This window comes from Apodemus sylvaticus, chromosome 8 (genome assembly GCF_947179515.1).
Source record: "Apodemus sylvaticus chromosome 8, mApoSyl1.1, whole genome shotgun sequence".
NCBI lineage: Eukaryota > Metazoa > Chordata > Mammalia > Rodentia > Muridae > Apodemus > Apodemus sylvaticus.
In genome coordinates this window covers 96,099,686-96,121,411 of record NC_067479.1, presented here as the reverse complement: position 1 = coordinate 96,121,411, position 21,726 = coordinate 96,099,686, and the positions used below count along the sequence as shown (strand labels likewise).

General features: G+C 46.1%; 2 protein-coding genes across 2 annotated transcripts in view; both read left to right on the top strand.

The window, feature by feature from the left end:
• Chat (choline O-acetyltransferase) overlaps positions 1-878 on the top strand; it is a 51,049-nt gene extending 50,171 nt beyond the window's left edge. The window contains exon 14 of the mRNA XM_052190649.1: positions 118-878. Coding sequence (XP_052046609.1) covers positions 118-402 — 285 coding nt within the window. The 3' untranslated portion in view covers positions 403-878. The remainder of the gene's footprint in view (positions 1-117) is intronic.
• A 9,573-nt stretch (positions 879-10,451) lies between these two features.
• On the top strand, positions 10,452-21,465 carry C8H10orf53 (chromosome 8 C10orf53 homolog). The gene is made up of 3 exons (XM_052190133.1): positions 10,452-10,548; positions 19,917-20,036; positions 21,401-21,465. The coding sequence occupies exons 1-3, from the start codon at positions 10,452-10,454 to the stop codon at positions 21,463-21,465; spliced, it is 282 nt and encodes a 93-aa protein (XP_052046093.1).
• Positions 21,466-21,726: the final 261 nt, after the last annotated feature.

Sequence of the window (21,726 nt, the reverse complement as noted above, 5' to 3'; positions counted from 1 at the left end):
CTGGACAAGAAGCAAATATGGAGGTCTTAAGATACAGGAACTCACCCACCGTGTTCTAGCAGGTTCCCGGGTTGAATGTCACAGAATATGCTGTTTCTGACCTATGTTCTTCTCCAGGTGCCCACAACCATGGAGATGTTCTGCTGTTATGGCCCCGTGGTCCCCAATGGGTATGGAGCCTGCTATAACCCGCAGCCTGAGGCCATCATCTTCTGCATCTCCAGCTTTCACAGCTGCAAAGAAACCTCCTCTGTGGAGTTTGCGGAAGCAGTGGGAGCAAGCCTTGTTGACATGAGAGACCTCTGCAGTGCGTGGCAGCCTGCTGAAGGCAAGCCACCAGTGGCAAAGGAAAAAGCTAGAGGCCCAACCAAGCCAAGCAATCTTGACGCCGCCGGTCACTAGCCCAGCCTTCTACAACAGTCAGACCCTACTAAGCCCTGCTCCCATCCCCCACCCCAGCTTGTTGTTGCTCCTGTATCCTGGGGAGATAGAGAGAGAAAGAGCCCCTCATTATTTATCAAGGTGGCCTCTGGCTTTTACAACTGGAAATGAGACCCAGCCTGGCTTGGAAGCAGCCTGGGTGAGCTGGGAGCCCCCCTCTGAGGTCTTCAGTGACACCCAGTGGTGCACATGGTAGCTCTGCCCAGTGGAAGAATGGTCATCTCATCGCATGCTGTGGGTCCAAATAAGTCATGAAGGCAGAGGCTAGCTCTGGGTCATTGCCTGCCACTGTCCCTCCACACACTCACATGCACACAGAGCCCGAGTTCGTTTCGAATACAGTGGCCTGCACCTGCAAAGACATTTCTTCTTTTATCTTCCATAGCACAGTCTTCCTTGAGTTCAGATTATCTCATGCAGCTATTCAGAAAGAAAGAAAGAAAGAAAGAAAGAAAGAAAGAAAGAAAGAAAGAAAGAAAGAAAGAAAGAAAGAAAGAAACAAAGAAAGAAAGAAACAAAGAAAGAAAGAAAGAAAGAAAGAAAGAGAACAAGAAAAAAGAAAGACGAAGGAAGGAAGGAAGGAAGGAAGGAAGGAAGGAAGGAAGGAAGGAAGGAAGGAAGGAAGGAAGGACCAACCATTATCTCCATTTGATTGTGGAGGGAGCTAAGTCTTTGCAAGGCTGTGAGGATTCCGGCTGGGTTCTGGGTGCAGGACTGCACGGCAGATGAGCAGAGGCGTCCCCTTTGGGAAGACACTGTCCAGCAGGCATTGCTTGGGTGACTTTCTCCTAAACATTTACGCTGATCTGGGAGAACCAAGCCTTGGTTGCTCCTCTCTATCAGAAAAGAAACTCACTGTATTTATTGGATGTATCAAACCATGCACTGTGAGGGTGTAAGACCCGTAAGGGGTAGACCCTTGGCTGGAGGGAACACCTCCTCCATTAGGAAGGGACTGGAAGCTGGCCTTCCCCCTCCAAGAGCAAAGGAGTGTACTCATATTTATGCAAAGGCAACACTGAGCCACGGCCACAGGCTGCTCTGTGGGGACCCTGGGAAGGGAGACTGTCCCACGTGTCCCTAAGAGATGGAAGATGAGATAGTTGTTTGAAGCGGTGATGCGTTCATTCTAAGTATGGCCACCTTGTCATACTGCTAAATTGCCAAATTATTTATGAAGTTAATGTTTGGGTTCTATTTTTATAATATAGTTCTAGATTTATGGCAATATGTACATTTTAATTTATAGTTCTGTGCTTTAAAGAAATACATGTATGAATAAAGAGCAGTATATTGAAAGCATTCTATTCAAGATATTTAAGGACTGTAAGTCTGTATTCAATAAAACATAACGCCAAGAAAGATGATGCTGTCATTGTGCCTACTGACCGATGATATGAATTCTGTGATCCAAGTCAACAGTGCGTTGGCCTGTGTCTGGACTCTGCCAGCAGCAGTGTCTGAGGATGTGGCTGGAACGTCGCACAAAGACACGAGTTTGAAGCCAGTCTAGGCAGCATAAGGAGGCTGTGCATCTATCTAAAGACAGCATTAAAATAAATGACACTGGGCCATAAAAGAAAACAGAGAGAGCTAAGTCTTCACTAGAGCATATGGCAGGCCACACCGTGATTGAGGAGAGGCATGGGTTTTGTGTGGCATTTGTGATTGATTGACAGGAATTCAGTGAAGAGTGCCCCCTGTAAGCCTGTCCACACATGTCTGTGGGTGGTATAAGGTGGAGATGCCGAGTAAGAAGCCCAATGGTACTCCAGACTTGTGTGTCTTACCGCCTTTCTAGGTGTTATTACTTGTAATATGGAAATATTGAGGTCAACACTGCTTATCTCTGGGGTTTGGGACAAGATGACATGAGATGGCCATTGCCTGACAATGGAGCGGGAAACGTGAAGATCTAGCATTCTTGTTGCACGCTCACCAATGCCAGGTCACTGGTCCAGACTGCAGGGCCCTCTCCATGAGTAAGCAATCTAGAGTGCAGAGTGGAGAGTCCACTCTAGATGGAGACCCCAGAGCGTTCCCAGCATGACTGCGGAACGCTGGCCAGCGAATCAGCATCAGGAAGCCACATTTCAAAGAGATGACAGTTCAGACTCAGAGGAGAGATTGAAAGTGATCCGATTTGTTCTGCTGTAGCATACACATGGTAGACGGCCTCCAAGCAACCAGATGTGAAATGCAGACCACACAGAGAACAAGAAGCAGAGACAGTATAAAATCATGCCTCCCTTCCCATTGGTAGATGTTGCTATCCAGAGAACTAGGTGTGTAGAATCCCCACAAGATGGCCCAAAAGCAATCACAAGTTTCCAAATTATTCTGGGGCAACAGTCTCCTTGGAGGTAAATGCCAATGGCCATCATTCTGTTTGTCAGTTCATCCCATTCCTTTATGCATATATGCATATATATATATATATATAAATATATATATATATATATTCATTCTCGGAGTTTCCCTTTCAAATAGCTTGTTACACATGAGGAGCAAGCACAGTGGTCTTCCTGGGAAGACCTGGCCCTACATCAGATGCAAAGACCTTTCCAAACCGACTCTCTCTTTGTTCCTCTCCTAGCGTGTGTTCCTTCCGTCGCTTCTGGTCCTACCCTGCCCCTTGCATCACAGGCCCCAGGGTTCTGCCTATTTGCTCTGTTTCTAATTAAGAAGTGATGTGGCAGGCTGAGGGGAATCAAAAGGGCTCCTCCAACTATGAAACGAATTCTTAAAGGGAAAACATTTAAGCTATATGCAGGCATTCAGAAGATTAAATATATATATATTCCAGCACTTGGGAAGCAGGGGAGGGCAGATCTCTATGAGTTCAAGGCCACCCTGGTTTACACAGCAAGTTCCAGATGGGCAGGAATGTGTAAAGAGAGCTTATCTCATAACGAGCAGGGGGGAAGGGGCAGAAGGAGAAGATGGTGAAGGTGAAGCAAGAAAGAAGAGGAGAGGAAAGGAGAGGAGGGGAGAAAAGGGGAGGGGAGAAGAGGGGAGGGGAGAAGAGGGGAGGGGAGAAGAGGGGAGGGGAGGGGAGGGGAGGGGAGGGGAGAAATCAAAACCACAAGCTTTGCCCCGTGAAGATGAGAAGTCTGCATTTACACACAATCATTTTAAAAGTCCAAACTGGCCCAATACAGTAAGACCCAGAGAATCCCATACAAAACCACTTCCCACCTTGGACGCATCAAACACCCACAGTGGGAAACTGTCTATTGTGGATGAGTTCACAGTCAAAACTACAAAGCCAGGAAATAATGTGCCCTCCAGGAGAGCTTCGCAGAGGCAAATGGAATCAGTACCACAGGCACTTCAGAGAAACTAATAAACAGATGCATTTAATATTGTTAAAGATACTGTTGAAGGGAGACAGGATAAGGAACTCTGGCACACATGTGAGGGTTGAAGGAGGAGCGTCCTAGATGGCTTTCTGTTGCTGTGATAGAGACTGTGGCCAAACACAACTTAGGGAGCAAAGAGTTGCTTTGGCTTACATCTCTCCATCAGTCTGTCACTGAGAGAAGTCAGGCCAGGGATTCAAGGCAGGAACTAAGCAGAGGCCTTGGAAGGATGCTGCCTCCTGGCTTGCTCTCCTGGCTCACTCGGTTTACATTTTTATACAATCCAGGACCTGCCCAGGGGTCACACCACTCACAGTGGGATAGACACTGCTACATCAATCATTAGTCAAGAAAAGGTCCCCATGAACTTGCCCACAGGCCATTCTGAAGGAGGCATCTCCCCAACTCCTCAGGAGGAGGAGGAGAAAAGAAGAAGGAGGAGGAGGAGGAGGAGGAGGAGAAGAGGAAGAGGAAGAGGAAGAGGAAGAGGAAGAAATGAGAGATTCCCATTCCCACTGCTTCACCTTAGTAACTGAGGACCCAGCCAGGGACGTGGCACTCAGAGCTCCTCTCACAGCTCTACTAACTCCCGCTCTTTTACAATTTAAAGACAAATCCTTGCATATTTAGATACTTTAAAACTCATTTCTTAGTCTGTTTTTCTAAACGAGAGCAATGACTTGGCTTTTAATGAAAATACAGAGGAGAATGGTGTGGTGTGCTCACAGTAGTCACAGGTTTTGCAGTGACTCTTAGCTCGCCCAAACCTTCTACTTTACTTGAATCAAAATTCCAGTTCTGAGCCTGAAAATAAAAATACAAATACAAACTTTTACTACCTTCATAAAATAACTATCTTATTCAAAGAAAACATAATACTTAGACCTAAAAACTAGGACAAAGATTTATTTTTTAAAGTTTTCTTTTTTAAGGTTTATTTTTAATCATGTGTGTACATGTATGTTTGCATGGGTGTATGTGCATAAACATTGCAGATGCTCACAAAGACTGGGGTCAGGCTGCCTGGTGTGGGCTCTGGGAACTGATCTCAGGTCTTCTGCAAGGGTAAATACTCACTCTTAGCCACAGAGTCATTGCTCCAATACCATAGAGACCTGTTTTAAATTGTCTAAAAGTCTCCATATTGTGGAAAAAATTCCTCCTAGCTGAGATTGGGTGGGGTTTGGTCAGGTGACTATAGACTATATTTTTATTTAAAATCTAAATGCTTATAGATAAGAACAAAAGAATAACTTCTTAATGTATATTGAATTTGTATGTGTATATGTGTTTATGTATTATGTATATATGTATGTTCGTGTTTGTATGTATCTGTGTGTGTAGGCCAGAAGTCAACAGCAGGCGTCATTCCTTGGGGACCATCTTAGTTTTTATGAAACGGTCTCATTGCTTAGATTAAGATGGCTGGCTACCATCTTAGTTAGAGTCTAGACTCTAGACTGCTCCTTCTGTCTGTCTTCCCCAGGCTAGACCTTAGAGTATACATCGTTATACCTGGGGCTTTTTAATGTGGGTGCTGAGAATTGAAAGCTGGTCCTCAGGTTTGCATAGCCAGCATTTTATCAACACGCTATTTCACCCCAGTGCTTTCTAAAGAAGAATACTAACTGGGTCCAACATGTTGGTTTACTGTGTTACTACTGATATCTAAAATAGAACAAATAAATATCTCTGGGCAGCCCCCTAGCTTACACAGATTTAGATATACTTCACAGTAACCTTGACCCAAGATTTAGGTTGACACTTTTTTTTCCAAACTCTGTAAAAACAGTATCCAATGGGAAAAAAGTGAGGGCATCTTTGTTATTAATTAATTTTTTAATGGTTTTTAATAAAACTTGATCAAATGATAGAATCAAGAAACCTCCCTGGGAGTGTACGAATTGGCCTAAGACTTTTAGGACAAACCCAATCTGCCAAAAAAATAATTGTAAAAGAGATAATTTAAAAAGAATTAATGTTCAAGAATGGAACATGAAAAATGTTATTTCAAAACAGAGAAAAAGTATAACCTAGAAGACCAGAGCTTAGGAACTTATGCTTCCTGGTTAAGTAAATCTTCAAGGTATCCCATCTTGCAGTTGGTTTGGACTAGAAAATAACTACTGTGCAATATTACATGTACAATGCATAAAGTAAATTTTAAAAAGCAATGTTACAAAATAGCTCTGCTGGAGTCACGGTTCCCTTCCTTTCTCCTTTTCTTTCTTTCTTTTTTAGTTGGTTTGTTTTTGTGACAGGGTCTCATATAGTTGAGGCTGGCCTTGAACCTACTATTTAGGTCAAGGATGAACTTGATCTTCTGATCCTCTTTCCCCCATCTCCCAAATGCTGAGAGTGGTTGGAACCCATGTTTTTTAAATAAAGAATGAAACCAGGTGGTGGTGGTGTATGCCTTTAATCCCAGCACTTGGGAGGCAGAGGCAGGTGGATCTCTGAGTTTGAGGCTAACCTGGTCTACAGAGTGAGTTCCAGGACAGCTACACAGAGAAAACCTGTGTCAAAAAAAAAAAAAAAAAAAAAAAAAAAAAAAAAAAAACCAACAAATAAATAAATTTGGTTATGCAAACAAAATCTATGGAATACTAATTTCTCACATATCTGGCCTTTTATTTCTAAAACTATTACTAAGAATATTTGGAACAAGGGGAAATTTCAACTTTGTTTAAAAAAAAAAAAAAGAAACGCAAAATGGTCTAACATTGTATCTTTAGCAGTTTGAGTATCCACTTACTTCCCTAAACAGGACAAATCAAGCTGTTATCCACAAATAAGAGTTATAGTAATTCAAATATGCATGGCCAATCTTCCCTAGAATTAGAACTGTTTCAATGTGAGGCTATAGCTTCAGAATCAAAGAGGGGAAAACTAAGATTAGAAGATAACATCTCAGCTGAGGGTTGGTGGCACAGGCCCGTAACCCGTAATCCCAGCACTCTGGGAGGCAGAGGCAGGCAGATTTCTGAGTTCGAGGCCAGCCTGGACTACAGAGTGAGTTCCAGGACAGCCAGGGCTATAAAGAGAAACCCTGTCTCAAAAAATCAAATCCAAAGATCCAAAAAAAAAAAAAAGAAAAGAAAAGAAAACATCTCTAGTTCAGAATAAAGAGTATATATATATATATATATATATATATATATCACTTCTATTCATCTCTGCCATAGAATTTCTAGCCAGTGATATGCAATAAGAAGAAAAAGAAAAAAGAAGGATGTGTAATTGTTTGCATAGTATGTGATTGTCTACATAGATAACACAAAAGGACCTACAAATAGGTATCAAAAATAATAAGACCAAGGTAGCTTATATAAGATCAATATATAAAACTAAATTTATCTTATAAGATCACCATTGAAAAGACATAGTTTAGGGGCTAGAAAGATGGCCCAGTGGGCAAGGTGCCTGTTGTGTTAGCATGAGGACCTGAATTTGCATCTCTCGCACTCATGTAAAAGCTGAAAGTGGGTGTTCACATGTATTACCTCAACAGTGGGGGTGGCAGAGACAAGGTTTCTAGTAGAGTACCCAACAAGCCAGTTGTGGTGATTCAAATAGTAGTCTCATATATTTGAATGCTTAATGTCTTACTTTGGGTTTTATTGCTGTGAAGAGACACCATGACCAAGGCAACTCTTGTAAGGACAGCATTTAATCGGGACTGGCTTACAGGTTCAGAGGTTCAGTCCATTATCATCATGGCAGGAAGCATGGCAGAGTGCAGACGGACATGGTGCTGGAGAAGGAGCCAAGAGTTCTACATCTGGATCTGCAAGCAGCAGGAAGAGAATGCCACACTGGCTTGGCTTGATCTTCTGACCATCCAAGTCCAACCCCTCAGTGACAGCTTCCTCTAACAAGGCCACACCACTCCAAGGCTACATCTTCTAATGCCACTCACTAAGAGCAGTGGTTTATATATGCTTGGCCCATGGGAAGTAACACTATCAGGAAGTGCAGCCTTGTTGGAGTTGGTTTGGCCTTTTTTGAAGAATCGTGTCACAGTGTAGGCTGGCTTTGAGGGCTGCGAGTGTTCAAGCCCCGTCCGGTCAGATGCTGTCCTTTATAAGAGTTGCCTTGGTCATGGTGTCTCTTCACAGCAATGAAACCCTAAGACAACATTCTAGCCAAGTCAGTAAACTCCGTGTTTAGTGGGAGACTCTCTACAAAATCCAAGGCAGTGCCATTCATGGTGGCATACACTTTTTAAATATATACATAATATCTTATTGATTATTTGGGAATTTCACATTATGAGCCCCAATAACCCTCACTTCCCAGTCCTCCCAAGTCTACTCCCTACCTTTGTGACCTCCCTTATAGAAGAGGATGAAGAAGAGGAGGAGGAGGAGGGAGACAAAGAGGAGGAGGAGGGAGAAGAAGAGGAAGAGGGAGGAGGAGGAAGAGGAGGAGCAGAAGGAGAGGGAGAAGGAGGAGGAGGAGGAGGAGGAAGAGGAAGAGGAAGAGGAAGAGGAAGAGGAAGAGGAAGAGGAAGAGGAAGAGGAAGAAGAAGAAGAAGAAGAAGAAGAAGAAGAAGAAGAAGAAGAAGAAGAAGAAGAAGAAGAAGAAAGCACCCTATAGGTACGTCTGCTTGCAACCTGATCATCTCTAGGCATTTTCTTGGTTGAGGCTTCCTCCTCTCAGATGACTATAGCTTGGGTTAAGTTTACAGAAATCTAGTCAGCACAGTTAGATCCTTCCAAAAGACATGAGACGATACTGACCAGAAGAGTGTCTGCCTTTCTCCAAGTTTGCAGTACCCCTATGTGCCGAGTCACTTTCTGCTGTTGGGTTGTGCTGTAAACTGAAGTTCCCAGAACTCCCATGCCCATGTAATGCATGGCTGGTTGGTTGGTTTGGACTTCACTGTGGGTGGCAGAGTCATAATGTTCAGATCCAGAGCCAAAATTATTATTGTTAGTCCCCTTAGTATTCATTCATTGCTAACTTCCCTGTCTGACCTAATATGTTGTCAAATATTATGTAAAACCTTTGGAATATATTAACAGAAGATTAGCATCCATAACATCAACCTAAGATATCGTCAGATAATAAATATCTGAAGGCTATCACTGAGTTGTTCCGCCTTGCTGTAGCCCATAACATCAACCTAAGATATCGTCAGATAATAAATATCTGAAGCCTATCACTGAGTTGTTCCGCCTTGCTGTAGCCCGCCCACCCACAGTGCCCACCAATATATTTGATGAATGTTTTGAATCATGACTTCCTTTTGTTCTGTGACTGTAAAAATTTATAAAACTAGTGAAACCGCAGGGCGGTGGTGGCGCACACCTGTAATCCCGGCACTCTGGGAGGCAGAGGCAGGTAGATTTCTGAGTTCGAGGCCAACCTGGTCTACAGAGTGAGTTCCAGGACAGCCAGGGCTACATAGAGAAACCCTGTCTCGGAAAAAAAAAGTTTATAAAACCACTTCTATGTCAAAACATGTTATTGGGGGCAACCTGAGTTCATGCTTCTGGTTACTGGTATTTGGCCCAGAATCAACTCTTTTCTTCCTCTTAAGGGGGGAGTTGTATCTCGCGTTGCTGGTGTGAAGCAGTGTACAGGAGAGATTCCGAATTCTACTATCCCCTTTCCTCTGCTCAGCAGAATGGATGAACCATCATATGCCACAGAAGAACAGACCGTACACATGGGGAGAATTAAAATACACAACAGTAGCATATGTTGGGAGAGGAATTAATGGGAAGGAGTTTTTAATCCTTGCTCTCTTCATAAAGCAGACAAAGATATCAGCTGTGTCGATTTTTATAAATGTGTGCTCCACTCACAAGGCGATTGTTAGGCTTGGCAAACTGCTGTGGAAAAAAAACCAAAACAAACAAAAGAGAATCTCAGGGACTGTGGGACAAACGCGTCCTTCTTCCTTTCCCCAAATAGAGCAGGTCTCTGGGGCTGTGTCCAGGGATCCCGCTTCCTCCATGTAGTTGGGGGGTCTCTCATCCACGGGGTCTCCAGGTTCTCCCTGTGTTATCCGCATCTGGGGAGGGTGGCAATGAAAGAGAAAGAGGCGGGCAGAGAAGGAGAAGGGGGCGAGAGGAGAGAGAGAGAGAGAGAGAGAGAGAGAGAGAGAGAGAGAGAGAGAGAGAGAGAGAGAGAGAGAGAGAGAGAGAAGTGATTTAAGCATTTGGGAGGCTTCAACAAAACAAAGACACATGGGTATGTCTCTTTGCGTATGTATAATAAATCAAAAGCAGGTCAAAAAGGAGAGAAAACGCGGTTTTCAATTCACTCTACTTTCCTGCTTTTCTGCATGGCTTAGCAAGATTCCTGAACCTCAGTGGAGTTAATACAAAATGCAGGGTGCAACTGGACGGTTAGCGATGAAACTAGGCCACTCTGGACAGCGCAGCCAGACACGGACTTTCTCTAACTGGTGGGAGTTAGTCACTCACGCTAGCCCTTTCCAGGTGCAAGGAAACTGGGTTAGTTTAAGAGTCTGTATACCAGTAACTCTGTTCTAAGCTAGGGGACTTGGGACAGGAACGCCTTGGCCCCGCCCAGCAGTAGCCCCGCCCACCTCTCTGAAGGAAGGAACGGGCGGGCGGTTGCCTAGCAGCAGGTGTTAGAGTCCTTGACACCCTCTCTCCGCCAGGACGTAGCACCATGCCTGAGCAAGCGGTAGTGACCTTGCGCTACGGGCCCTACAGCGCAGTGGGCCTCTCTGTGGAGCACCGCACCTACCGACTGCAGGGTCTGCAAGGTGGGCCACCCCACTGAGTGCCTGGTTTTGAGCCTTAACCTCCCGGATGCAGCTTGAGTCCTCTTCCCTCCTCAGACCCCAGTCAGGCGCCACCCTCCCCAGGAAGCCTTCCCCCCACCCCGGGGTGATTTAGCACCCCCCTCTGACCCTCCCTACTTGGATATGAAAGGTAAAAATGAACATGATCTGTGGGTATCCTGAGTGTTACCGGCCAAAATACACAGATTTTAGGAGAAAATAGCTAATCTCACATTAGGATTAGGGAAGTTTAGGATAAGGAATAACAAGTGACCTTTGTAAGTCATGTGACTGCAGAGTGACAGGCCTGAGATACTACGCCCTGCTTGTCCCTTTGTGCGGCTAGCCCTGTGTTACAGGTGAGCATAAACTCAGGCAGGTGTTCAACAGCTGAACAGGATGTGTGGATTACCAAGAGCCATGCTCAAAGCCTAGACTAGACAGACTAGAGCCACATGCTCTAAAAGTCCAGAGGACACAAACATCAGTTTGCGGTCAGCAATCAGGGATGACTTTCTGGAGGAGGTGATATTTGAAGTTCGTACCTGGAAGGTGGGTAAGCTTTTCACGGTTAACAAAACATCACTCTCTCTAAGAAAATAGGTGTTGAGAGGTTTCTGTAGCAAATCCCACAGAGTCTGCTTGTAATTATGTCAGCTTGATGGAAGTTATTGTTGTTTGGGAAGAGACACTCTCATTTGAGACACTGCCTCTATAAGATTGACTTATAAGCAAGTCTGTGGTACATTTTCTTAACCAGTAATTAATGTGGGGAGGACCCAGCTCATTTGAGTGGTGCCACTCATGGTCTGGTGGCCCTGGGTTCTATAAGATTGCAGGCTGAACAAGCCACAAGGAGCAAGCCAGTAAGCTGCACCCCTCTACAGCCACTGCTTCAGGCCCTGACTCTGAGTTCCTGCCTTAAGTTCCTGCCCTGACTTCCTTCCTGACAGTGATGTGAACTGTAAGCTGAAAATAACCCTTTCCTCCCCAAGGGTCTCTTTGGCCATGGTGTTTTAGCACAGCACCAGAAGCCCTAAGACAGCATTTGTATTGGTTTGTTTCAGCCACCGGCGTCAAAGGCTACAAACTATGTGACTTGAACAATTGCCGTCCTATTTCCTTCCCGGCTGGGGACTGGAGGCTGGAGGCCGTGGCTTGGTACAGTGATTTCTGGTGTAGCTCTCTTCCTACTTTGCCCTCGGGTACTGAGAAGATGGACACAGTAGCAAACAGACTGATATCTCAGAGAGGGTGCATCCTCTTTTTACATTTTTAAAATAATGTTTTTATTTCTTATCTTTGACGTCATTTTTATACAATCTATTTTGACCAGATTCACATCCTCCAGCCCCACCCTCAGCTTCTAATTCTCTCACTCCTATGCTTGTTTTGTTTTATTTATTTGTTTTTTCAAAATCCCTCTAATCAGCTATGTGCTGCCCAAATACTCTTGGGTGTGAATCTATCTCTGGGGGCGTGGCAAACCTTCCCATAGACACGCCCTTAGAGAAAACTGACTCTTCTTGCCCCAGCAGCTCTTAATTGGTAATAATGTGAAGGCTCGGAGTGGGACTTCATGTCCACCCCCCCTTGGCATACTGGGATTTTTGTCTGGCACGAGCCATCACAACTGCTGTGAGCTCACACATGGGCCCATCCTGTTGTATCTTTTACACTAAAGTTTTACTTTGGTCATCTTCTACCCTGTGCCTTTGATAGTTAATATGCATACTTTGCTTATAGACCAGCACAGTGGCCAGGGAAATGGCATTAGCAGAGGTGAACACAGAGAGAATGGGAGCCCCTCAGCGGTGTGAGTCTGATGAGGAATGCAGAGAGACCAGGCAGCAGTGTGCCACATGGGCCAAGGACTTACTTCAGAGGCAGTCATTAGGAAAGGAGGGGGGGGGGGGTCTCTCATCTTTGAGGAATGGGAAGCAGTTCAGTCTGGTTGAGGATGGCGGAGAGCGAGAGAATTGGGTCTATTTTGTCCTTGACATCAAAGAGTTAGCAAAGATGCCCAAGAACCACAAGTTAACATTAATCCCAGCACTTGGAAGGCAAAGAGAGGCAGGTGGATCTCTGAGTTTGAGGCCAGCCTGATCTACAGAACTAATTCCAGGAGAGCCAGTGCTACACAGAGAACCCCTGTCTTGAAAAAAAAGAAAGAGAGGGAGACAGAGATAGAGACAGAGGGGGGAGGGAGAGAGGGGAGAGAGAGAGAGAGAGAGAGAGAGAGAGAGAGAGAGAGAGAGAGAGGCCATGATTTGTACCTTAAGGTCCAATTCTGAAGGGAGAAATTAGAGAATAGAAATGGAGGAAGTTGAATTATTGAGAGATACCAAACCAGTGTGTAGAAACCATGTTCTAGGATAGAAGAAATGAGGTGTCAAGTCTGGACACCGATGACATTCGATGGCTCCCTTCTCCCTGTCTCAGGTCCTGGCCTCTCCCTTTTTGCTGTCACTATGGCCAGAACTTTACACCCATTTTCATTTCTCCTACTCCTCCGTTATATCCATTACCCAGTCTGTCAGTCTACCTCAGCACCTTTGTCCTCGGTACACGCCCATAATTAATTCTTAGCCCTGTCAACTTCCTCCTCTACCATTTCTGTTCAGTCATCTTCATCGTCATCATCATCATCATCGTCATTCTCTATGTTGTGTCATGGCTTCCAACCTGAGCTCCCTGTAACCATCATGATCTCCTTATAGTCTGTTCTCAGAACCAGAGCAGGGTCAGAATATGGCTTCATACCTGGATAACTCTGGTAGCTCCCAGCTCATTCAGGATAGAAGCTAAAGACCTTCCGAGGCCACCTGGCTCCTACTGACCTCCTTACACATCTATGCCAGCCACAGCCACACCCTCACTGACCATGAAACTCTCCGGGGATCCCAGGAGCTTACACCTGGTACTCAGGAGAAGCTGCACCGGCCATGCTTTTTCCGAGTGATCTTCTCTTTCCTTCCTCAGCTTTCAAGCCATCCACCTCGAAAGTCACCCTCACGGGCAAGACTTTCTGGAGTCTCGCACATGAGAGAGTGTGTGTGTGTGTGTGTGTGTGTGTGTGTGTGTGTGTGCTGCATGCCTTGCATACATGCTGACGCTCATATGCAGTTCAAGGGATAAATCGCAGGAGTGGGTTTTCTCCTTCCAACGTGTGGGGTTCTGGGTATCAAACTAAGGCTGGCAAGCTTGACAGCAAATGCCATTACCCACCAATCCATCTTACCCACCAATCCATCTCGGTAGCTCTGCCTTCTTCCTCCGCTCTCCCGCTCCCTCCTTCTTAGTGTTTATAGATGCCTGCCACAGCACTGATCTTACCTCTTCACCTCACACACACCTGGGTATCCTCTTCAGAGATTCCCATCTGTCTTGTTCCCTGCTGGGTCCCAGTTCCTAGAACAGTGTCTGGTATATGGAAAATCTTGTAAGACTTTTTCTGGGGAGATGTGACCATATTTCTATTCACCCCAGATGAGGCACTAACAGCAGACTGAAGAACAATTCTACCCATGTCTAACTTGGCCAGCCAGTGAGATTGTTGGCATTACCCACTTACAGAAGCAAGAGTGATTGAAAGGCAGCAGCCTCACAGGACATCCCCAGAGCTCCCTGCTCTGCGGACTGCTAACCCTATTGAAGGGTCTCCTCCCCCCAGTCATGGCTTCCTGCTTAGATGAGCTGGGTATCTTCATCCTGAAGAGGATACCTTAGGGAGTGGGGTTTCCTTATACTTTTACTTTCTAAACATTCCAGGAAAGAATGTATCAAATTTGAGGACGTAACTATTCATCAGAAATATAGAGCCACATGCTGGGCGGAGACTGGAGCAGGAGACCGAACCAGGCGGCTGGCAGAGGCGCTGCCTAAGGGCAGAGTGCTAGGGGCCAGAATTGGCTCGTGTAGAAGTGACAAAGTGTTTAAGTATCCGAAGGCAGCAGGGCAGTGGTGGCGCATGTCTGTAATCCCAGCACTCTGGGAGGCAGAGGTAGGCGAATTTTTGAGTTCAAGGCCAGCCTGGTCTACAGAGTGAGTTCCAGTCAAGGCTATACAGAGAAACCCTGTCTCGGAAAACAAACAAACAAACAAAAAAAAAAAAAACCAACCAACCAAACAAACAAAAAAGGGCATGTTAAATGGGATTCCAGAAGAGACAGACTCCCAAACTGTTGAGCTCCAGCTATCTCCAGAGAGAGATGCACTTACAGTTGTGGGTTGTGGAAGGATTAGAGAATGACTAGTCACATCTGGTTCTAGCTGAAAGACAAATTGGACAGTGAGCTCGGAGGACGACTTGGGGGTGTCTATAAAATGTAAGCCACACAACAGAAACGAAATGTTTCATTCCCAGGTGCCTTCCTTACTGCACCTCCCCCCACCCCCACCCCGCGGGTAACACAGCAATGTTTTCTGTAGCATTCTTGGTAGAAAATAATGGAAGCAATAAGAAACTGCAATGGCGGGAGAGGCTGCAGCACATCTGGCCCCTGCCACGGGAGGTGGAGGCCTGGGTGGGTGAACACAGCACCAGGCAGGTGTGAGCCTCTCCTGTGTCTCTTGCACACCGTGATCTCTCTCCGATTGAAAGGACAGACAACAGAAGAGGGACATAAGGTAGAGTCAGGCTGGTTTTTAAAACACTGTTCTTTTCTATAATGTCTAAGATTTTTTACAGAATCACAAGTCTGCTTTACATTTGTAATCTGAAAATCTTTTAGATGGACTTTTGGTTTCAGGGGGAAAAAAGTATCCTAAAGAAAGATAAACAAAGAACCAGTGTACGTCTGCAATCCTGGGCCTTGGAGAGCAGGGGGTGGAAGATGAGCCTTCTTGAGCTACATGGGGCTCTGAAAGGGGCTTGGGGTGGGGAGGGGGCTGTGAACAAAAGAAAAGGAAGACCAGCAATCAGACAGCAATACCTGTAATCCCAGCATTCAGGAGCCTGAGGCAGGAGGATCATGAGTTCAAGGTCCTCTTGGGGTACTCAACAAGTTTCTGCCCCCACCTCCCAAAAAATAAGAAAGCAGTGGAGTTTGAAAGGAAGGGTGGGGGAGGGGAAGAAGGAAGGAGAGGGAAGTAAGAAAGCAGACGTGATTCAGAGAGGAACAGAGAGGCTTGGTGAACTACTGAACACTTAGTTCTCTGGCCTCAGAGAGGCAAGCAGCGCATAGGTACAGGACTCAGTGGGGCCAGAAGCTGCACTGAGGCCACAGGTGTAGGCTGCTGGTCCCTCTAGGGGAGGGAATGGTATTTTGAGGAAGTCCTGGGGTACATTTTGATGGCTGTCGAGGTTTGTAAGGTATCTGCAGGTGGCTGATTTGTAAAGTAATCTGTGTACACCCGTGGTTGATAACGCATCTAATAACAGCTGCCAACATTTACAAAGGACCTAGGGACAAGGGACAAGGTGTTAATAGCAACAAAGCAGGGAACATTTACTCCCCCGCCCCACCCCCACTCTCCCACTTTAGGCCCAGTGTTAGCATCGGAGCGAGCAGACCTACTTGCAGGCCCTCCTCTGTAGGGTCTGCGTATGACTTTTAAAAATCATAGCTCTTTATCGTTTCTCGAAGCCCCGCTGCCTTTGGAAGGATGCCTGATCTTTTCTGAACGTGCCATGCCCTAAGCAATCTGAATACTCTTGTTCTTTATTATTCACGAATTATAATGGCTCAGGAAAAAAAAAGTCTTCACTAAACCAGTGCTTAAAAGAGCCCTAAGTAATTGCTCTGGCCGTGGTTTCTCCTCATCTACTGTACTTGAGCCTGCCAAACGATACCCTCAAAGGAATTAGAAGGCACTGGACCTGGCCATTAACAATGGAATCCATCTTTATTTAGTCAAGGCACCCAAGTGCCGTCCCCATCCCCAGCGATGCATTAGCTAAACTCGTTATTGGTCACTGGCATTGTGTCTGCTCTGAGTAAGGAAGGAGAGCGATCCGTCAGTGTACCCGCAGCATTGACATCATCCACAGATGGTGCACAGCTCTGCCCGCTCCGTGAGGACAGAGCCTCTCCCCTGTCCCTGCACTTTATCCGGATTCCCTGTGAGGAATGAGGTGCCACTTCAAAGAGGCGGGTGTTCTGCGGGTGGCTTAGCGTCTCTGGCTGATTTATGCTGGAGTTTAGCCACTGCCTGTGCATAGACTTTGTTTCGGGGAACATATTTATCTGACCTTTCTTTGAATAGACAACCCAGTAGCAGCCCAGGAAACCATGGCCCCCTCCATGCCGAGTGGTGGCATTTGGGTGAGCTGCAGGAATTCCGGGGATGGGGGGTGGGTTGTCATTTTCTCTCATCCCTTAAGCCTGCACTCAGCCATGGGCTCACTACCTCCTCTCTGACAGGAAGGGATATAGAAGTCCTGAGGCTGGCAGTGTGACAGACTCTGAGGTAATTGTCACTAGAGTACAAATCAGACAGGTAGCCAATCCCACAAGGGAAGGTGGCAGTGCTCAGCACTGTTCTGAGTTTGCTATTTTGGACGCCTGTGTTGACCCCAGGTTCCTGCAGGAAGTTCAAGAGACCTGTCCTTAAGGAGTTCAGGTGCCTGTGTCTGGCAGCCCTTCTAGGGAGAGAAGATCCCATCTTGTCTGCCTCAGTTGCTCATGGGAACCCTCACCATTCACTTCTAGGCTCCATGGGGGTGATGTATTTTGTGGACCAAATCTGTTTTCAGTCACACCTTGTCCAGGAAGAGTAACAACACTGTCTGTATAAAATACCCCAAACCCAGGTGAAACCCGAGTTTCAGTCAGACAGGCCTTTTAGGGACAAGTGTGAGGCAGCTGGGAAGCGCTTGTCTCCTCCTGAGGTCTCGTGCTGGACCACCTGCCTAGTCCCTGTGTCCTCTCAGAGCCCCTCGGGCCTTAGAAAGCCAATCTTAGGAGCCTGGAGCAGAGTTACAGCTGAATCCCTTTTGGATTCCAGTCCCCTCCCTAGGAGGGTCTACAGACCATGAAAAGCCTACCTAGAAGCCACAGTGCATCTTCCCACTCGTGTAGCTACTTCCTGTTGGGGAGAGCGGTGCAATGGGCGGGGGAAGGTGAGGCCAGAAATCCCGACCCGTGGCCTAACATCGCGTCTCCTTAGCTGATGACCTGTCCTTCGAAACTAGCTGGACTACTTCCAGTTAAACAAGCCACTGATTGATTGCCCTCTTCAAAGATGTTTAAGATCTAGACACTAAAACAGGATACAACAGCACAAACATGCCAAAGAAACGACACAGGCGTTCTTTGGAGAGAGACATTAGCTGAGGTAGGTCAATTAGGGCCAGCCCAGGGTACCTGGAGAGCGTGATTGTGTTAATGGAGACCCTCACTGAGTCTTTCTCAAGTTTCTCTCCAGAAGTGAAATCCAAATTATGCAATTAAAAGGCTCACAGCTGGGGCCGGATGTTCTTGAACTGATTGTAGGATGAGGGAGTGGACACAACAACCTTCTGAAACAGCGATTGTCTCTGTAATTAAATGCAATTAGCTGACAAAAATTGTCTGCTCTTCCCCTCCCAAAACTGATTGGAATGCTAAGACTACGACCCCACCCGACGCCTTGTTCCTTCTAACCCAAACGCTCAGCAGGCAGAATGCTAACGGTGGAAAAGGTGGACGGCGGCGCCCCAGCTCTAGGATGGATGGGGGGGGGGGGGCTTGAGAGCATTTGGGGAACTGGAGAAGAAGGCTAGGGACAATAGCTGTCAGGGCTGCTGTGCGTGTGCGAACCGCGAGATGGAGTGGGCGGGGCTGTAGTGGAGACTTGCTTAGCCGCCGGCCTGAGACCTAGGTTCAATCCTCCGCGGAGTGGAGAAGTAGGGGAAATTGTCTTAACAAATTACCCATGGCTGGTTTGTAGGAAGGAGCTACTATAGGTAAATACGCAAGCCTCAGATCCAAAGGTGAGATTAATCAATCCGTTTTCTTCTTAAAAGTTTGCTGATTATTATAGACATCGCGGGAAATGCTGCGAGAATAAGTAAACGTTTTACATAATCTCACCTCAGGGAAAGGAAGAACCACCTGGCTCCCTTTCCTGGCTCTTTTTCTTGAATTTTGAGACAAGCTCTCATTTTGTAGCCCAGGCTGGCCTCTAATTCAATATCCTCTGCCTCAGTTTCCCTGAGCTGGGATTATAGGTGTGCCACTATACAGGCCTCTTCTTTTTTACATACATAGTTTAATTAATATTGAGTATGTGTTCTTAATATACTATACTTATTTATATCCTGATTTTTGTTCTTATCACAAGTATCACTACTTTTAAAAGTTCCTTTTTTCTTGTTTTGGTTTTTCAGACAGGGTTTCTCTGTGTAGTTCTGGCTGTCCTGGAACTCACTCTGTAGACCCGGCTGGCCTCAGAGATCCACCCTCCTCTGCCTCCCAAGCACTGAGATTAAAGGTGTGTGCCCCACCCCCCCAACTCACAGTTTTTCACTCATGCACCTTTGCTGACTCTTTGATGCCACAGGCAAACAGACCCAACTCTCTTGCTGTCCACCATCCTCGACCAGACCAAATTGCTTCCCATTCCTTAAAGGTCCCGAGAGACTACCACCCAAGTCCCTATGTTCCCATATGTATTTACTTATTGTGTGTACGTGCACACATGTATGTGCACACACTTGTGCACATCATGACACACATGTGAACACGAGAGGACAATTGTAAGAGCTGATTCTCTCCCTCTATGATGTGGGTTTCTGGAATTGAATTCAGGCTCTAAGTCTTGGCAGGAAGCGCCCTTACCCAGTGAACCATCTCACCAGCCTATAGCTTTAAATTTCCAAATTAAACTCTCATTCTGTACACATAGCACTGTTCACTCTGTCAGTCTTTTATTATCAGACTGGTAAGCTGCTCACACAAGTTTGGCATTATAGAAAGAACATCTTGTTGCAAAAAGCTGCTGTATATCTGATTTTTTTTTCTTATGAGAGTTCTTTGAAGTGGAGTGTTCTTGAAACATGTTTTTGAAGTTTTTTGGTTCTGCTATAAATTGCTCTCTGGAAAGGCAACCAAATTATATTTCCCTCAGTGGGAAAAGACGTTGCTGGATCCTGGGTCACTTCCATGATGCTCAGCGATGGGACACCCAGTGGCCACTTCCAAAAGACGGAATATTTCCTAGCAGTTCCTCCAGGCCCGTGTCTTGGATGTCTGTCTTTGCTTTTAAGGACACATGGAGGCCTGGGACCAGCTAAGTGCCCACCGGGTGGTTAGCTTATGACCTCGAACAACCAGAGAGGAGACAAGCTACTGTCATCCATGAGGACATGGACACAGGCCAGTGTGGGACCTCTCCACATGTCAGCCATGCCCCTCACTATTTTCCAGCTGTGTTGGCCAAAGACGGACATCAGATCATCCTGGAGCAGATAGAAGACTGGAACCTGGTGGAGCTCGTGGTAAATGAGGAGACGGTCTTTCAGTGTGATATCCAAGAACTGGAGTTTGGTAAGGCTGGGGAGGCCTCTGTCCAGTAGCCCTCAGTCTTTGCTGAGTGGTCCCTCCGTTTCCAGTGGAAATGGTCAGGAAGCCATGCCTAGAATCAAACTGTGGTTCCTTCTGCATTTCAAACTCACTGCAAGAGCCCTGGTCCCTGTGGCTCAGGAAAGACAGCATGTGAGTGCTGGAGGGCATGCACTTGTGTGAACACACACTCACACACACCATATACACACAAACACATACACCACTCACACACACCATATACACACAAAACACACTCACACACACCACTCACACACACCATATACACACAAACATACTCACACATACCATATACACACAAACACACACATACCACTCACACACACCATATACACACAAACACACACACCACTCACACACACCATATACACACACACTCACACACACCACTCACACACACCATATACACACAAACACATTCACACACACCATTCACACACACCATATACACACAAACACACTCACACACACCATATATACACAAACACACACACAGACCACTCACAAGCACCATATACACACAAACACACTCTCACACACACCACTCACACACACCATATACACACAAACACACACACATATCACTCACACACACCATATACACACAAACACACACACCACTTATACACACTATATACATACTCAAACACACACACTTACACACACATCCTGACACACACATCACAGCCACCACACATGTACCCTGACACACACACCACACACACAGAGAAACACACAAATACACATACCAAACACACACCAGATACAAACACACCACACACACACCCTGAAATACACACACACCACATCACACATGTATCACGCAAACATCGCGCACACCGAGTGCAGTGTTGTGCTGCCCAGCTTCTGCCCCAAACGCTGCAGACAGAAGAGGGAAGAAAACAAAGCTGAGGCCAGGCTTCAAACAATTGGAAGAAAAATAAGGTTTTGTGGTTAGTTTCCTTTTGTCCACATTAGTAATGTATGTCTTATTATTATTATTTTCTTTCAACCTAATTTTTCTCTATTTGTTTACTTTATCTAGATTTCCGAGAAAATTAGAGTCAATATACTCACAGGCTGTGACATGATCAGCTATATTCTGCACATCTTTGCCCCAGGGCACTTCTGGCCCTGTAGACTGGCTGATGTCTGCCTACCCGTGCCTAAGCGCAAGCTTCGGCACGCCACCACACTGCTAGAGGCTGCTTAACAGTTTACATGCCTGTAGCCTTAGAAAAGATACTCCTAGTGAAAACTCAAGGTATAGTTAATATCACACCAGTTTGTGCATAAAGCTGGCCAAAAGGCTTTATCCATTTTTCTAGGGGGTGACGGTAAACTAGACCCACTGTGTGAAGAAGCCAGGATCGCTGTTCTGAATGCCTTCTGACCACGTGGAGCAGACAGAACACCAGCTGTGTCCTCCAGGATACAGTACCAGCAGACGGAGCTTAGCAGGCACATGGACAGTAGACTACCACCAGTTAGAACATGGCGATGCCACCTGTCCAGCACTCTGTCCAGTTTGGGGTTCTCATCTGGCTGCATAGGCACCCACAAAAGTAATACAAATAACACTCCTCCCTGGCAGCGTCTCTCAGTCTCAGCCCATAGGGAGAGCCCTCCAATATCAGGTGCACTGGATCTGAAG